The 16,239-nt window shown below is 52.1% G+C and overlaps 1 protein-coding gene and 1 long non-coding RNA gene across 4 annotated transcripts in view; one reads left to right on the top strand and one right to left on the bottom strand.

The window, feature by feature from the left end:
- Positions 1–1,559: 1,559 nt before the first annotated feature.
- Positions 1,560–16,239, bottom strand: part of RELA (RELA proto-oncogene, NF-kB subunit) — a 38,889-nt gene continuing 24,209 nt past the window's right edge. The window contains exons 1-11 of one of the 3 annotated variants that reach the window (XM_045775543.2): positions 9,906–10,063; positions 9,298–9,324; positions 9,048–9,199; positions 8,738–8,886; positions 7,875–7,966; positions 7,374–7,505; positions 6,425–6,529; positions 5,999–6,211; positions 3,878–3,958; positions 3,695–3,769; positions 1,560–2,935 (exon numbers count right to left, since the gene is read on the bottom strand). In XM_045775543.2, the coding sequence (XP_045631499.1) occupies positions 2,349–2,935; positions 3,695–3,769; positions 3,878–3,958; positions 5,999–6,211; positions 6,425–6,529; positions 7,374–7,505; positions 7,875–7,966; positions 8,738–8,886; positions 9,048–9,199; positions 9,298–9,324; positions 9,906–9,912 (1,620 nt within the window). In that variant the 5' untranslated portion in view covers positions 9,913–10,063 and the 3' untranslated portion in view covers positions 1,560–2,348. Of the gene's footprint in view, positions 2,936–3,694; positions 3,770–3,877; positions 3,959–5,998; positions 6,212–6,424; positions 6,530–7,373; positions 7,506–7,874; positions 7,967–8,737; positions 8,887–9,047; positions 9,200–9,297; positions 9,325–9,748; positions 9,881–9,905; positions 10,064–16,239 lie in introns of those variants that run through there. The other 2 variants (XM_087855035.1, XM_087855034.1) reach the window with 2 other exon arrangements.
- LOC123778346 (uncharacterized) lies at positions 10,069–15,605 on the top strand. The gene is made up of 4 exons (XR_006775906.2): positions 10,069–12,192; positions 12,354–12,490; positions 12,691–14,207; positions 15,019–15,605. It is a non-coding gene; the product is annotated as an uncharacterized LOC123778346 (long non-coding RNA).

Raw genomic sequence — 16,239 nt, forward strand, 5'->3', positions numbered from 1 at the left:
ATTTATTTGGTCTGTTGGGAAGCAGATGGTCACACCCTGCACCTACTCTGCTTTGTCGCGGGAGCCGGGCCAGCCAGGCCCTTGCCCTGGAACCAAACCTTAGGGACGGAGATCAGGGGCAGAGGGACAGAGGTGGACCTGCAGGGCGGGGGATGGAGTTTAGGGATCAATGAGAGCCTGACTATGCCCGGATGTGAAGGCCCTCTTACTTTTCAAGGCACTGCCCCCCAGTGCAGGCCTCCACTCCTCTCCGTAGGCCGGGGCTCCCTTGACCCCCCCAGAGGTGACTGTGTGACGCTGGGAAAGCCGAGGGAGAGGCGTGGCCTGGCCGGGAGGACGAGGGCTTACTCTTTACCCTGAGGCCTCAGGCTGGGCACACCGCGCTCCGCTAAGCCGACCGCTTCCTCTGGTTGGGAGCCTTCTCACCCCTCCGTGTCCTTGCCCTAGCCACGCCCCCGGTGCTGGGGTTCCATCAAGCGCCGCCTCTCTGGGTGCGACCCCGCAGGTTCGCAGAGGTCCTGACCTGGCGACCACGCTCGGGGTCCGCCCCTTGCGCGGAAGCGCAGCTTGGCCTGGTCCCTGAGTGGCCCACCTGCTTCGGGCCCCACCCTGGCTCCGCCCCCTGGGCAAGGCTGCAGCGCCAGCTCGGCTCTCCGTTAGCTTTCTGGTACCCCGACGTTCTGCGGCCAGCTGGCGTCTTCCCCGAAGGCACAGTCCATCGGAGTCTGCTGCCGGGGCCTGCTGCTGCTCCCAAGGGACGCGCTAGCTTTTGCAGCGAGCCCCACTGATAACCCGCAAGCCTCTGCCTTCACCCTCCCGCAGCAGTGCGAAGCCCAGAGCTTAGACGCCGTCGGACTCGGACAGGGGTTTCACCAACCCCCGCCCCTTGCAGAATGCTATCTGTGCGCATGCGCACTTGAGAAGGCCGGCCAAGGCCTCTCAAGAGCACTGCTTTACTGCGCCTGCGTCGGGCCAAGCAGGAAGTACGTCCAGCTCCCCCACTTCGGGCTGTGGCCTAGCTTTTGTTTAGGCCTTCCTGGGCTGCAGATGTATTTTTTCGGCCCTCGTAGAACAGGATGTCAAAGCATAGGCCTTTATCTGGAATCTCCCCTTCCCCAGAAGCTGCAGACTTTCCCCTGACCACCTGAGAGATGAAATTCAAAACTCTTAGTCCAGTGTCCTTGATCTTTTATAGCTTGGCGCCATCAAACCTTTCCAACATTGTCTCTTTGACCCTCCTCACTTCCCAACGCTGGTAGCCGCTCTGTAAAGACTCACCCTGCTCTGTTGAGCTAAGACCCAAAGCTGATACAGCCTCTGTGACGCCCTTCCTGAAACTACTCCATCCCCATAGCCAATGGACCCTACTGGCCTCTCCCTATGCTGGGACACCACCCACATTAACTGCCTGCTTTCGTGCCTGGGCATTTCATTCCAAGGGCATCCTCAGACTGCAAGCTTCTAGATGGCAGGGTAACTATTCATCCAGCTCTGTGTCACTTATGTCCAGCCTGACCAGCAAAGAGTGTGCTGTTTGCTGAAAGAAGGGAAATCTCCGGCCAGCTTGGCAATGAATTTATTAGTTCAGAGTAGAAAGAGCAAGAGTCCAACTGCTTTGATTCTTCAGTAAAAACCGAGCCTCTTGATTGGAGAGCTGCCAGCCTGCCCTCCCCCCTACTCTCCAAACAACTAGCCCTACTATTAAGGCACTTGAGAAAAGGGGGAACAGAGAAGTCTCAGACCGAACCTCCCTGGATCCTGGAAAGGGCCGGTGTTGTCCCACCAGTTCCCTTCAGCCACAGTTGAGCAAGGGAAGAGCTGGCAGAGACCTCTGCAGGGCCAGGGGGCCAGGCCCTCAAATGCTGGTGTTAGTTCAGGGACAATGCCAGCACCACAGAGGGGCTGGTAAGGGGCGTTATTTTGGCACAAGGTGAGAATGAATCCATGATTTGAGGAAGACACTTGGTGATAAGGCTTTGTGGCCTCAAAGGCCATAGCCCCAGCCTGTCCCTCTCTCTAGGAGAGTATTAGAAGCTGGAGGGTAGGGATGGGAGCCCCCAGAATTCCCTATAAAGAGAAGGGAGCTGAACATCAGGATAGGGGAAGAGTTTGAGTCCTCCCTGCTCCCCCCTTTCCAGAGAAGTTAATGCTTCTGCTTAAGCACCTCCAAAAAGAGAGAGAGATAGACAGTGCCAATAAAAGAATAAAATGCACCCCCCCGGAAGACATTACCCAAAGAAGTTGGGGGCAGTTGGAGCACCCCCCCCCCCAGAATCCATAAGTGCTTGCTTTGGGAGGGCTTCGATCCCCTGCAACCCCGTGCTCTGGGTGGGGTCAGTGTCTCCCACTTAGGAGCTGATCTGACTCAGAAGGGCTGAGAAGTCCATGTCTGCAATGGAGGAGAAGTCTTCATCCCCTGAGAGGAGGCCGTTGGGGAGCCCAGAGGCCCCCAGGGGAGCAGGAGCTGGGTCAGGGGGCCTCTGGGACCCTGTCACCAGGCGCGTTATTGCCTCAGGGTACTCCATCAGCATGGGCTCGGCTGTGTGGGGGGCCACAGATACACCCTGGTTCAGCAGCTGCTGAAACTCAGAGTTGTCGACAGATGCCAGGTCTGTGAACACGGCGGGGTCAGTGCTGTTGCCCAGCAGGGCCCCCAGGTCTTCGTCGGCGTCAAACTGCAGGTGCAGCAGGGCCTCTGACAGTGTCCCTTCCCCGGCCTGGGTGGTCTTGGGGGCGGGGGGGACCACAGCCTGAGCAAGGCCTGGGGCTAAGATCGGGGCAGGGGCTGGGGCCGGGGCCTGGGCGAGGATTGGGGCAGGGGCTGGGGCCAAGGCAGAGGTCTGGTTTGGGATCTGCCCCGAAGGAAAGACCATGGGGGAGAACTCCTCGAAGTTGATGGTGCTGAGGGACGGCGTAAAGGGATAGGGCTGGGGAGCTGGGAGAGAGAGACAGAGAGTCAGGGGTCAGAGAAAGCTTCAGACACCCACCCTGTTGTCTGTGCTCCAGCCCGTCGGTAGGACTCAGGATCAGCCCCTCCCCAGGAGGTCCCTGCGAGCACCCTCACTCCCTTTTACTCCATCTGACCTGTGCAGTTCTAGCATCACCTCCTTCCAGCCCCCAAAGCTCTCCCAGCCTTTTAGAGGAGGGGATGCTGTCAGAGACCAGCTGGTAAAACTTCACTTTACAGCTGAAAACTAAGCCCCAAGAGACCACGAGCCCAAGGAGCATCCAGTGTCGTGGCCTGAAGCAGGGCACTTCGTTACTCTTTTTTGAGCTACATACGAGCACGTACATTCTGCTGTGTTAGAGGAGACTTCGATTCCCTAACTCAACTGAAAGCTGAGGGCAAAGACTGCATTTTAAAATAGTCTCCCAAGGCATCCAATACAGGGTTTAGCTGACACAGTGGTTCTCAGACCGCAGTGCTCATTGGTGCATTAGCTGGTTCCGGGGCCACGCTTCCGAAGCCTCTGCGCAGGTCAGTAACGGGCCCGGGAATGCACATCTTCACCACTCCCCTAACGGCTCTGATGTAGGTAACTAGGCCTCAAGCCCTGAGAAACATGAGCCCAATAGAGAGCAGGCTTCAGACACCTGCTTGTGAAGCTGACTGCTTGTCCCACCCCAGGTCCCCAAACCACAGGCCAAACAGATTTGAGCCTGTAGTTCCGGTGGGGCAACAGGAAATCCTTACCTGGCTTGGGGACGGAAGGTGTGCTTCGGGAAGGCACAGCAATGCGCCGGGGTGGAGGTCGGGGGTCGGTGGGTCCTGTGGGGCAAGGCTGGGTCAGTCTCTCGCTCCCAGCTCCTAGCCCCCTCCTAGTCTCCCTCCCCCATCCACCACCTTCTCTCTAATGCTCTTCACTGCCCCTCTCACCATTGAAAGGACTCTTTTTCATGATGCTCTTGAAGGTCTCATACGTCCTTTTGCGTTTCTCCTCAATTCGGTGTCGATCATCTAGAAAAGTAATGGGGAGAAATGGGCCTCGCTCTTTTCGGCTGGATCCCCAGAACTTTCAAAGGACTCACAGGAGGAAGATGATGAGAAAAGCTTTCCGTAAGACCCTTTCTCCAAACCCTCCCCACCAATGAGAAGGACTGCATGACAGTGTGAGACGCAACAATTCTCACACTGCTTTCTGAATCCCACAGCTTTCTGAGAAGGCCTCTGGTAGCTGAATGCAGCCCCCCAAAAGCCACCTGGATGCCTCCAAGTAAAGCGGCCATGCTCTGCGGCAGGCAGGAGCCCTTGTGGGACCCTGTCTCCAGCTTATTCTCTTACCTGCACTGCCCACGTCCCAGCTCACCCCCAGCCTGGACCCAGGCCTGGCCATGATCTTTGCGCTCTGGGGCAGCTGAGGCACGATGGGCTTGCTGGAGACCGACAGAGACCTGTACTCTTACCTCTGACGGTTGGCTAGTTCAGTGTGGAGCTTCCAGGACTGCCTTTCTAAGTACTGTGGCACGTGGATAACTCCAGAGTACTCAACACCATCAGTCCAAAGCCAACCGCATCGTCTCACCTCTGCACACACCTGCCTCCTCCTCCTCCAGTGTCCCCTCACCACCCATCTGCCCTGTCACCAACACCAGAAACCTTGAAATCGTCCGTAATGTCTTCCTTTCTCTCACTCCCCACCATCCACTAACTTGACACACATTCACCAAGCCGTCACCACGCGCAGCCTCCGTTCTCACCACCGGGGATATGGCTGTAAGCAGACAAGGCTCCTGCTCCCCCAAAAGCTGACATCTTAGTGACAAGGGGGGCAGGGACACAACCATATACAAGTGACAGGAACTCTGAGGAAAAGACACGGGGTGATGTAACAGAACCGGAAGTGAGGTTGGACAGTTGAGCCTAGAGGTGGCCAGGGAAGCACTGGTGTGAGCCCATCGTGCTGAGATCTGGGGCCAAGCGTTCCAAGCCGAGGCAACAGCCGGAGCACAGGTCCTAGGGAGGACCCAAGGAGGACAGCGGTGGAGGGGACAGTGGCCATTCGCTCCTCAAGGTTCACAGCACATCTCCTGGACCACTGCAGCATCTTCCCTGCAATGGCCTCCCTGCCTTGAGTGTCTCCCTCTCTGATCCTCTACACACTCCTGCCAGAGTGAGCTTCCAGATCCAAGGCGCCCCTTCCTTCGGTGGCTCCCCACTGCCTTTAGGGCAAAATAATGCCTTGAGTCTGATACTCAAGGCCCTCTGGCCAGCGCCTGCTCGTTGCCCACTGGCACTCTCACGGGGCTGCCCCCAAATGGAGCGGTTGCTCTCCAACACCCCTGCGCCTCCAGGTGCCTGTCCGCCTGCCTAGAGAATGCACTTCTGGGTCTTTCTCTACCTTAAATGCTCCCGCTCCATGCGGCCATCTCCACTCTGCACACGCCTCCCTCCGTCTCACACGGAACACATCTCCGTCCTCTCTGTATTCACAATCCCTGGCACGGGCCCTGACACCAAGTGGGCACTCGGTAATTATTTGTGGAACAAACCAATGGCTGTTTCAGGGGTTGCTTTCCAAACTCTATTAGACTGCTCCGAGGGCAAAAAGCTCCCTCAGGCTAGATGACGGGCTTTGGACTGAAGATCATTCTGGCTGTTCCTAATGTGGTCAGGTGCCCGAAAGCCTTGATCAAATCATGATGATGTGGTCGTGACAAAAGACACCACGGCGTGGCAACAGAAGCCTAGAGCCAGAGAGCCTGGGTTTAAATACTAGCTCTGTGACTATGGATGTGACCTCGGGCAAGTTAGACACTATCTTCTAAAATCAGGTAATTCACTGATATGCTTGGAATAGGACCAAACACGTAATGAGGACTGAGTAAGTCCTGGGTGTCCTTACTACTAACTGAGCCAAGCAAGAGAATCTGATTACTGCATAAATCCCTGCCCCGACTCCAGTGTGCGACCCTCACCCACAGCCAGACGTCTAGCCCTGGCCTCACTTTCGCTGGTGGGAGTCCGACAGCCCTGCTGCTTCCCTCCCCAGCTGTGTACCTGTGTCTGGCAAGTACTGGAATTCCATGGGCTCGCTGAGCTCCCGATCTGAAGGCCGCCGCAGCTGCATGGAGACACGCACGGGGGCCTGCAGGCTGGGGTCCGCGTAGGGAGGTGTCCGGAACACAATGGCCACTTGTCGGTGGACGTCAGCTTGAGAAAAGGAGCCTCGGGCCTCCCAGCCCGGTCCCGTGAAATACACTTCGATGTCCTCTGCAGGAGATGGGGCAGCCATATGGGTCACCGTGCTCACCTCACGCGGCTCGCTGCCCCACAACTGCTGAGACATGCTTCCTGAGATACATCGCTCTCTGCCCCCCAGGTGTTGGGGGGAGTTTTAAAGCCAGTCCCCTGACGCTCACCATCTCCGCTCAGCCTTGCCCCTCCCCTCCTGTTCCAGAGTCCAGCCCTCTTCCTGGTGTGTACCTTTCTGCACCTTGTCACACAGCAGGAAGATCTCATCCCCCCCGAGGCAGCTCCCAGAGTTCCGGTTCACTCGGCAGATCTTGAGCTCGGCGGTGTTGGGGGCACCTGAGGGTGTGGGGATAAGGAAGGAAACCCAGAACCATCAGCGGTCTCCAGGGCTGGCCCACAGGAAAGGCAACATCCCTGTCCATCCCAGAGTCAAGGCGGTCCAGAGCTTGCTGACCACACCTCTGCAGCCAAGGTTCGACCGATCCCATCGCTCCTTACCCCCAACTTATTTAGCAACTGTTTACGTACCGGCACCTGTTATGTACCCAGCACCGCTCTAGGCACGGAGAACACGACAAAACCCAAACACCTCTGACCCCATGGAGCTGACGGTCGGGGGAACCAATCTGATCACACCTCCTCTCTGTCCACCACACCCAAGCAACCTTCAAGGCCCAGTTTGCTTGGCAACAAACCTTTCCCTCCTGACCTCCACTTCATCCTGGTTTCCTATCCTTAGGGCTCCAGAGCCCTTTTATTTTCACTCATCCTGGCTGGTTACTTAATTAAAGACGGCAATTGATCAACATTGGCCCAATTCATCTGTGAACTTCCTGTGAGCTTTCATCATTGAATTACTACTCTGTACCATCATCTCGTTCCTGGGAGTTCATTTCCTGGAGTCGTTAGTACAGTTCTGGGCACACCATCCTCTCATCACATATTCAAAGTGTCTGTCTTCCATCTGATTCCCTGCCAGCCTGGAAGCTACACCAAGGGCAGCTCAGGGTCTTCCTTGCCTCGTCCCCCCAGCCAGCACAGAGCCGGACATAGACGAGATGACAAATACACCAGATGCTTGAATGAAGCCAGAGCTCCTCTCGCAGGTCATTCCCAGACAATCCCCTTCCTCCTCCCAGGCTCGTCCCTCTCCCCTTCCCATGGCTCCTTGGCCACTTACGGTTGTCAAAGATGGGATGAGAGAGGACAGGTGACAAGCGGAGGGGCCTGCCTGCCGGGTCCCGCACTGTCACCTGGAAGCACAGCCGCACCGCATTCAGGTCGTAGTCCCCACGCTGTTCTTCGATGGGAACTGTCACAAAAACAGATGGTCAGGAGATCAGGAGGCATGGCAGGGAATGAGGGGGGCAGGGGGCTCTGGGCCGGGAGGATTGCTTGAGGGTATGTCAAACGTGGGAGTCCTAAAGGAGGAGAGAGAGAAGGTTCTAGACCCATCACTGACCTGTGTGACCCACCTGTGACCCTGGATGTCATGTCCCCTCCCTGGCTCCCACTTTCCCCAACAGTAAAATGGGAGTGTGTACTGAATGGGCAGCAAAATCCCATCTGTACTATGAGTCTTGGCCAATGAGGGAGAGACTCAAGGAAGGTGGCTTCGGAAGGGTGACAGAGGGTAGAGGTGCTTCAACCAGGTCCCAGCCTTTGCTCCCTCACCCCTCACCTTGGAAGGGATTGTTGTTGGTCTGGATGCGTTGACTGATGGCCTGCTCCAGGTCCCGCTTCTTTACACACTGGATCCCCAGGTTCTGGAAGCTGAGTCCCCCCACAGGAATGAGTCCCATTGTCTCTGCCTGGTCTACCCCTCCCTCCCCTACCCATTCACCAGCTCACCACTGTGCTTCACCCCCTCGAATGGCTTCCTACTGTGCTGCAAAGAAACCCACTCCTTACCTTGGCTGACAAGCACCTGTGCCCTGCGGCCTGGTCCTAGCTGCAGTCCCTGCCCTCTACCCCCTGGCCCTAGCCATAGTCCCTGCCCTCTACCCTCTGGCCCTAGCCGCAGTCCCTGCCCTCTACCCGATGGCCCTAGCCACAGTCCCTGCTGGCCCCCTATCCTCAGCCACAATGGCTTCTTTCTTGTTCTCCAAACATACTAAACTCACTCCCCACTTCAAGGCCTTTGCATTTGTTCACTCTGCTTGGAATGTTTTTTCTATGCTTCTCTGCTCTTTCTCACTACTCAAGCCTTAACTGAGAGGACTTTCCTGACTTCCCGGCTCTCCGACCTCCCCTCCACCGGTCGGCTACTCTTCTAGCCTAAAACTGTTTTTATTTTCATCAATGAAGTTACTTTGGGGGTTCAGAGGTGATTAGGGATCCATCCCTATCCCACGGAGTTCATATCTACTTGACAGTGGAGATGCACAAACAGGTAAGTTCAAGGCAAAAAGAATCTGCTTGCAGAGCTAGGAGTGAGGAATTCTGCCCCACGTCCAGAACGGAGTCACACTGTGACAGCTACACAACTGCCCCGCCTCTTGTCCCCCTACCTCAGCCCCCATACCCTGCTGGTCAGGACCTCACCTGTGGATGCAACGGTCGGGGCAGAGCTCAGCCTCATAGAAGCCATCCCGGCAGTCTTTCCCCACAAGCTCATGGGGGTGAGGCCGGTGAGGGGGGTCCTTGGTAACCAGGGAGATGCGAACTGTCCCTGGCCCAGTGTAGCCATTGATCTGTTCAAAGTACAGGGAACATCTAGAGACTGAGGAATTCCAGTCCCAATTCCCAGACGCTGACTGCACCCGGGCCTGGAGGCGAGCCTGCTGGGGTTCCACAGCTCCTTCCCGCAAACCCACTCTGGGCCCCCCACCCCACCACTAACAGCCATGCTCACCTTGATGGTGGGGTGGGTCTTGGTGGTATCCGTGCTCCTCTCGCCCGGGATACTGCCCGCTGAGCGGCCCTCGCACTTGTAGCGGAAGCGCATGCCCCGCTGCTTGGGCTGCTCGATGATCTCCACATAGGGGCCAGAGGCCTGGGCGGGCTCTGCGGGGGCACAGGCACCACCCCAATCAGGCGGCCGCCCTCCTTGCCCCAGCCCCGGGGAGCTCCCCCCCGTCACTGAGAAAGGCCGGTCCACTTACCAGACGGGAAGATGAGGGGAAACAGGTCTGAAAGGGGAGGGAGACAAGGGTCAGCACAAGCCCGCTCCCCCCCCTTACCAGGGAGGGCCCGCCGCCCCGCGGAGAGGGACGGAGCCAGGGCCTGCCCCCTGGAGCCTGCGGGGAAACGGAGAAGGGGCGAGAAGGCAGAAACACCTGCTTCCTGAGGGAAAACTGGGTACAGCGCCCTCTCCTTACTGAGGGAGACGGAGTCTGGGCCTGTTCTACTTCCAGAAGGAAAACTGAGGGAGGGCATTCCCCGCACCTCATCCTGAGAGGAAACTGAGTCAGATACATTCTCCCCTAACAAGGAAACTAAGTCAGAACTGCCCCCATGGCCCCGGGGTGAAACTGAGTCAAAGCTCACCGCCCCGCCCCCCCCGGAGAATACTGAGTCAAGACCCCGCCACCCAAAGGGGAAACTGAGTCAGACCCTTCAAAGCCCGCCCCGCCCCGCGCCACCATCCGGCCGGCCGCTCCCTGCGCAGCGCCCATCGGCGCAGAAAGGGGCGGAAGGCGGCGCGGGGGCTCCCGTCGCCGTCCCCGCGGCCCCGACGCGGCCACCCCGCGGGGTCAGAGGGCGCCCTCACCGTCCATGGCCGGGGTCCCGGGGGCGGGGCCGGGGTCGCAGCTGGGCCCGCAGCGCGCGCTACAGCCAAGCCATTCGCCAGAGGCGGAAATGCGCCGCGCGCGCCCGCCGCCGCGTCACTGCCGGGAATCCGGCTGCGCCTGCGCGCTGCGCCGCCGCCGCCGCCACTGCCGCCGTCGCCACAGCCGCCGCCGCCGCGGCCGCCGTCACCCGCGCGGGGCCAAGTGCGCGCCCCGCCGAGGACTAGAGGCCGCGCGCGCCGCCGCTGCCGGAGGCCAACAAGTGCGCGCCGTTCCGGGGACTAAGAAGCTGCTCGTTCCGACGCCGCTCCCGGGGCTGGTGGAGCTGCTGGGCTCCCTCCCTTGGTCTGGGCCCCGCCTGGAGGGCGGGCCCGGCGATTACTCACAATGTTTTTAGGGGATTTCGGGGGCCCCCTCCCGCTGATCGGAGGAGTTTGGTGATGTCACCCAGGCCCGGTCTGGAGCCCAGCCAGGGCTGCTGGCTGTGGCCGCCTGCCCTGCGCAGGGAAAGGCCCGGGCCTCCTTCGCCCGCAAAGGCCAGGTGGCTGAACTCTACAGGGTTTCCTAATCGCTAAAGGTGTTTCTTGGTGGTTGTCGCGGCAGAAGCACTTTTTAATTAGTCTTCCACCCCAGTCTAACGCAGCGGGGGCGGAAGGGAACGACCGGACCTCTCCACCTGGCAGTGCTTGGACCGTGGGCTTCGCGGAGCCTGCTACACGCAAGGGGGACCGAGGCCGCGCCGCGTCCTCTCTGGCTAGCTAGGGGGGCCCGAGGGCTCGTAGGTTTAAGATGCATATGCGTTTACGGTTCATCCATACTGCGGGTCCTGAGGGCTGATGGATGGGCAGCGGCAAATCCCCAGAGCCTCGTCTCTGCAGCTAGATGTCAGTGTCTTAGAGGGTCCCGGATCCCTGGGGCAGCCTAAACGGGCAGGGTCATTTCCCCCTCTCCCCTACCCATCTCCCCAGCGGCTACTGCTAGGGTCCAACCTGTTGGCCAGAGCATTTCCACTAATTACCTATGAAGTGACCTCTTGGCCCGTATGCGGGGTGACGGAAGAGGCTCGAGTACCGCCCCCCCCCCCCCCCCGGCTTTTTGCTCATCCCCAAAGGAAGATGTTCCACGGCAGGAGGCAGATTCTTCCCCAAATGGAGAAAGACCGAATTCATTCTAAATTAGGGAATCATGTGGGAATTGGAAAAGATTGGAAATTCTGACTCGCTTTCCCAGGCTCTGAAAAAACAGGAAGAGAAAAGTGAAAACAGTTAGCCACCCCTCCCACTCATTTCAGTTTCTCCTTTGGCTGGCCCGGATTTGAAGAGTCAGCTCACTTTTTTTTTTGAGGAGGCCGACTTGAGGTTGACAGAATGGATTAATTACAATCTTTGGTTAATGACACACAAATATTGATCCTTGCACGATCCTCTTTTTAAAATTCACATATATTTACAACTTAACACATTGAATTGCAGTGTGTCCATTGCAAAACTTAAGGGGTGATGTAGAATACCACGAGGAGGTGTGTCCACCCACGTGCTCCTCACCTGTTCATCCCCTCCTTACACGGGTGTCCCATGCACCATCACCCAGTATTCTCTATTATTCCCTTGACATGTTTTAAAAGAAAAAAAAAGTGAATTCACATATACATGCCTACACAATATGTTGTTTGGTTTTGATGAGTTCTGAACTTCTATGAAGAGAGTCTCATATTACCTGTCCTTTGTTATTTGCTTTTATTACTCAACATATTACTAAGATTCATCTGTTCCATAGTTCATTCACTTTTTACTACTGTATACTATTCTGTTGTATAAATATACCATGGTTTGTTTGTTTATTCATCCTGAGGATGGCCACTTGGGCTTCTGGGTGTGGGTTTTTTTGTTTTGTTTTGTTTTGCTATTACAAACGGTGTTATTAAGAATATTCCTGTATATGTGCCCTGTTATACATGTATCCAGGGCTTTTTTGGGTATATACCCAAAAGTGATTTATTAGGGTATAGAATTTCCCTTTATCAGTTTTCTAACTAATGCCTTGCTCTCTAGTATCCTCCAAAATTGATCAATAGGCATTTTTAATTTTTTTTTAAAGATTTTATTTATTTGACAGAGGGAGAGAGTACAAGCAGGGGGAATGGCTGGCAGAGGAAGAAGGAGAAGCAGGCTCTCCACTGAGCAAGGAGCCCGATGCAGGACTCTATCCCAGGACCCTGGGATCATGACCTGAGCCGAAGGCAGATGCTTAACTGACTAAACCACCCAGGTACCTTGACCAATAGGCATTAAAAAAAAAAATCTTAATGAATGCATAGATTTAAACATGTTTGATGTGCTTTGATCTGTTAATATCTGATCATTATTCTTACTGAAGTTCAAATTATTCCATGTCAGACTAGTGGAAACCTTTTCAACTCTGTTCTTCAGGCCTTTTGACACAATTCCACAATTCTGGTGTCCAAGATCTGGAATCGGAAAGCTTTCAGAGGAGCCTGGTTCTTCTTAGTGGGAAATGGTATTTAGAGACCAGTCTGAGTGCTAGTATCAATAGGTATTGATACCAGGTGAGTCATTGTACATCTTTTCAATAAATAGTTAGGCTACATAGATAATACGAGATGCATCAGGAGTTCACATTGATATCTCCTTTTCAAATTTAGGACTACAGGATTTTAACTTCACCTCAACCATCTTATGTATTTCTCCTGTGTTAAAAAAACAAACAAACAAAAAAACCCAAAAACCTTTATTTTCTTTTTTTCAGAAATAGAGCAATCCATTCTTAAGTTCATATGCAGTCTCAAGGGACCCTGAATAGCCAAAACATCTGGAAAAAGAAGAACGAAGTTGATTTTAAAACTTACTACAAAAGAATACCAATCAAACCAATGTGGTACAGATGTATAGACCAATGAAGTGGGATAGACAGCCCAGAAAATAAACTCACGGATATGGTTGAATGATTTTTGATCAGTTGGTGAGGAAAGAACAGTCTTTTCACAAATGGTGCTGGGAAAACTGGATATCCACCTTCAACAGAATAAAGTTGGAGCCTTACCTTACATCATATACAAAAATTAACTCAAAATAGGTTGAAGACTTGAAGAGCTAAAACCATAAACTGTTTTTTTTAAAGGAGGGAAGAGAGAGAATGAGGGAGTGAGCGCATGGGGTGGGGGAGGGGCAAAGGGAGAGGCTGAGAAAGAATCCTAAGCAGAGTCCGAGCCCAGCGTGGAGCCCAACACCAGGCTCAATCTCGCAACCCTGAGATCATGACCTGAGGTGAAATCAAGAGTTGGATGCTTAACCGACTGAGCCACCCAGGCGCCCCAAACTATAAAACTCTTAGAGGAAAGCAGAGGGGAAAATCTTCATGACATTGGATCTGGCAGTGATTTCTTGTATATGACACAACAGCACTGGCAACAAAAGAAAAATAGGTTTCAAAAAAATAAATTGGACTTTATCAAAACTGAAAACTTCTTCACACCGAAAGGCACTATCAACAGAATAAAAAAGCAACCCACAGAATGGGAAGAAATGTTTATGTCATGATCAGATAAGCATTAATATTCAAGATACATAAATAACTCCTAAAACTCAACAACAACCACCAAAAACTCCAATTCAAAAATAGGCAATGGACTTGAAAAGACATTTCTCTAAAGAAGTTATAAAATGGCCAATAAACACATGAAAAGATGCTCAACATAATAGCTATCAGAGAAATGCAAATAAAACCCACAATGAGATATCACTTCACACCCATTAGGATGGCTGTTACCAGAAAAATAAAATAACAAGTGTTGGCGAGGTGGAGAAACTGGAACTCTTGTGCATTACTGACGAGAATGTAAAATGGTGCAGTTGCGGTGGAAAACAGTATGGCGGTTCCTCAAAAAACTAAAAAATTAAACAATACCGTATGATCCAGCAATTCCACTTCTGGGTATGTGTACAAAACACTTGAAAGCAGGAACTCAAAACAGGTATTTATATACCCATGTTCATAGCAGCATTACTCACAATAGCCAAAACATAGAAACAACCCAAATGTCCACGGCCAGATGAATTGATAAATAAAGTGTGGTACAGACATACAATGGCATATTCTTCAGGCTCACAGAGGAAATGACACTCTGATACGTGCTACAATATGAATGAACCTTGGCGACGTTATGCCACATGATATACAGCGGACACAAAAGGAAACATATTGTATGGTTCTACTGATACAAGGTACCTGGAGTTGTCAAATTCATAGAGACAGAAAGTAGAATGGTGGGTACCAGGGGCTGGGGAGACGGTGGGGGGGGGGGATGGGGAGTTAGTGTTTAATGAGCACAGAGTTTATGAGGGGGATGATGAGAAGAGTCTGGAGTGTAAGTGTACTTAATGTCATGGAACTGTACACTTAAAATGGTTAAAATGGTAAATTTTATATGCTACACATTTTATGACAAAAAATCTCCATTCTCAAGATGCCAACCAATTACTCATTTGATGTGTTTCACATTATACACAAAACGCTCTCAGAATAACACCACCAACTGCCACCAATAATGTGGGTATTGAAAATAGAATATATTTTTGCAGTACTTGCGCTTAGGTATATATAACTGGGGGTACATATCCGTTGTCGGGTTAAGGTAGTTCATTTCTAGTTCTAGTTTACTAAGAAAGTGTATGGTAAATGGGTATTGGTTTTTGTTTTTTGTTCCAAATGCTTTCCCCACACCTACAGAGAAGATCATATGATTTTTGTCCTTTATCTGTTAACGTGGAGTGCGATGTAGATTTCCTAATAGTAAACCATCCTGTATTCTTGGGATAAAACTAACTTGGTCGCAGTGTGTTATAATGTTGCCTTTGATTCACTGATATCCCAGGAAGGGATTTTGCAACTATATTTCCATCTCCTTATAAATGTTAGAAGCAGCTTGTTAATTTCTATGAAACAGCACTGAATCTAAGATCAATTTGGGGAGCACTGATGTCTTAGTATCAAGTCTCTGAGTCCATGAGCATGGTATGATCTACAGTTGTTTAAGTTTTTTTTTGTTTTTCAAGATTTTATTTATTTACTTGACAGAGAGCACAACCAAGGGGTGCGGCAGACAGAGGGAGAGCGAGAAGCAGGCTCCCCACTGAGCAGGGAGCCCAACACGGGGCTTGATCCCAGGACTCTGGGACCATGACCTGAGCTGAAGGCAGATACCCAACTGACTGAGCCACCCAGACACCCCTAGGTTTTCTTTAAATTTTTATGTAATGTCTTGTAGTTCTCAGTGTACAAGTCTTGCACATCGTTTGTCAAATTTATCTCTAAGTATTTAATATTTTATGGTATTTTTAATGTTTTTAATTTTTGATTGTTGCCTGTCTATAGAAATATTATTTATTTATTTATTTATTTATTTATTTATTTTAAAATTTATTTATTTGAGAAAGAGAGTGCATGCATGTGGGGAGGCAGAGGGAGAGAGAGTCTTAAGCAGACTCCACGCTGAGCATGGACCCCGACACAGGGGTCAATCTCATGACCCTGAGACCAACCTGAGCTGAAAACAAGAGTCAGATGCTCAACCGACTGTGCCAACCTGAAATGTGCCTTGAAATGTAATTTATTTTTGAATATTGCATCCCACAACTTTAATAAACTCATATTTTGTTCTTGTAGTTTTGTTGTAAATTTCTTGGGATTTTCTACATAGATGATCATGTTGTCTGCAAGTAAAGTCAGTTTGTGTTTCCCTTTCTAATCCAGATGCCTTTAAATCTCTTCCTTCCTCCCTTTCTTGCTTTCTTGTTCTAGCTAGAACCACCAGTACAGTCTGAATAAAAGTGGTGACAGTGGACATCTTTATCTTTTCCCAGATCTTAGGAGGAAAGCATTCTCTTTGATCATCAAGTAAAATGTTTGCTGCAGGTTTTTTACAGATGCCTTTAATCAGCTTGAGGAAATTCCTTTCTACTACTACTCTTTGCTGAGAGATTTTTTCATGATTATTGGATTTTGTCAAATGCTTTTTCTACCTCTATTGAGATGATTATATTGAACATACATATTTAACTTCATAAAGCGTTAATATAAAACAGTATCTTAACTGCCTCATTCACTTCCCTGCAGTAAAAAGACCTTAAAAAACTCTTCGGTTTTTATCTTACCCCTCATGATCAGTATAGAATTGTGGCTGAATATCTTAGTTTCACTTTTTGTTTTAATTACATCAGTTAGACACTATTACTATTGCTCAAGCACTTTTGTAGTTGATCATTCCTTCTCACAGTCCGAACCATCCTTCCAGGATAA

The sequence above is a fragment of the Ursus americanus genome, chromosome 24 (assembly GCF_024610735.1).
Source record: "Ursus americanus isolate L20-20 chromosome 24, mUrsAme1.1.p, whole genome shotgun sequence".
NCBI lineage: Eukaryota > Metazoa > Chordata > Mammalia > Carnivora > Ursidae > Ursus > Ursus americanus.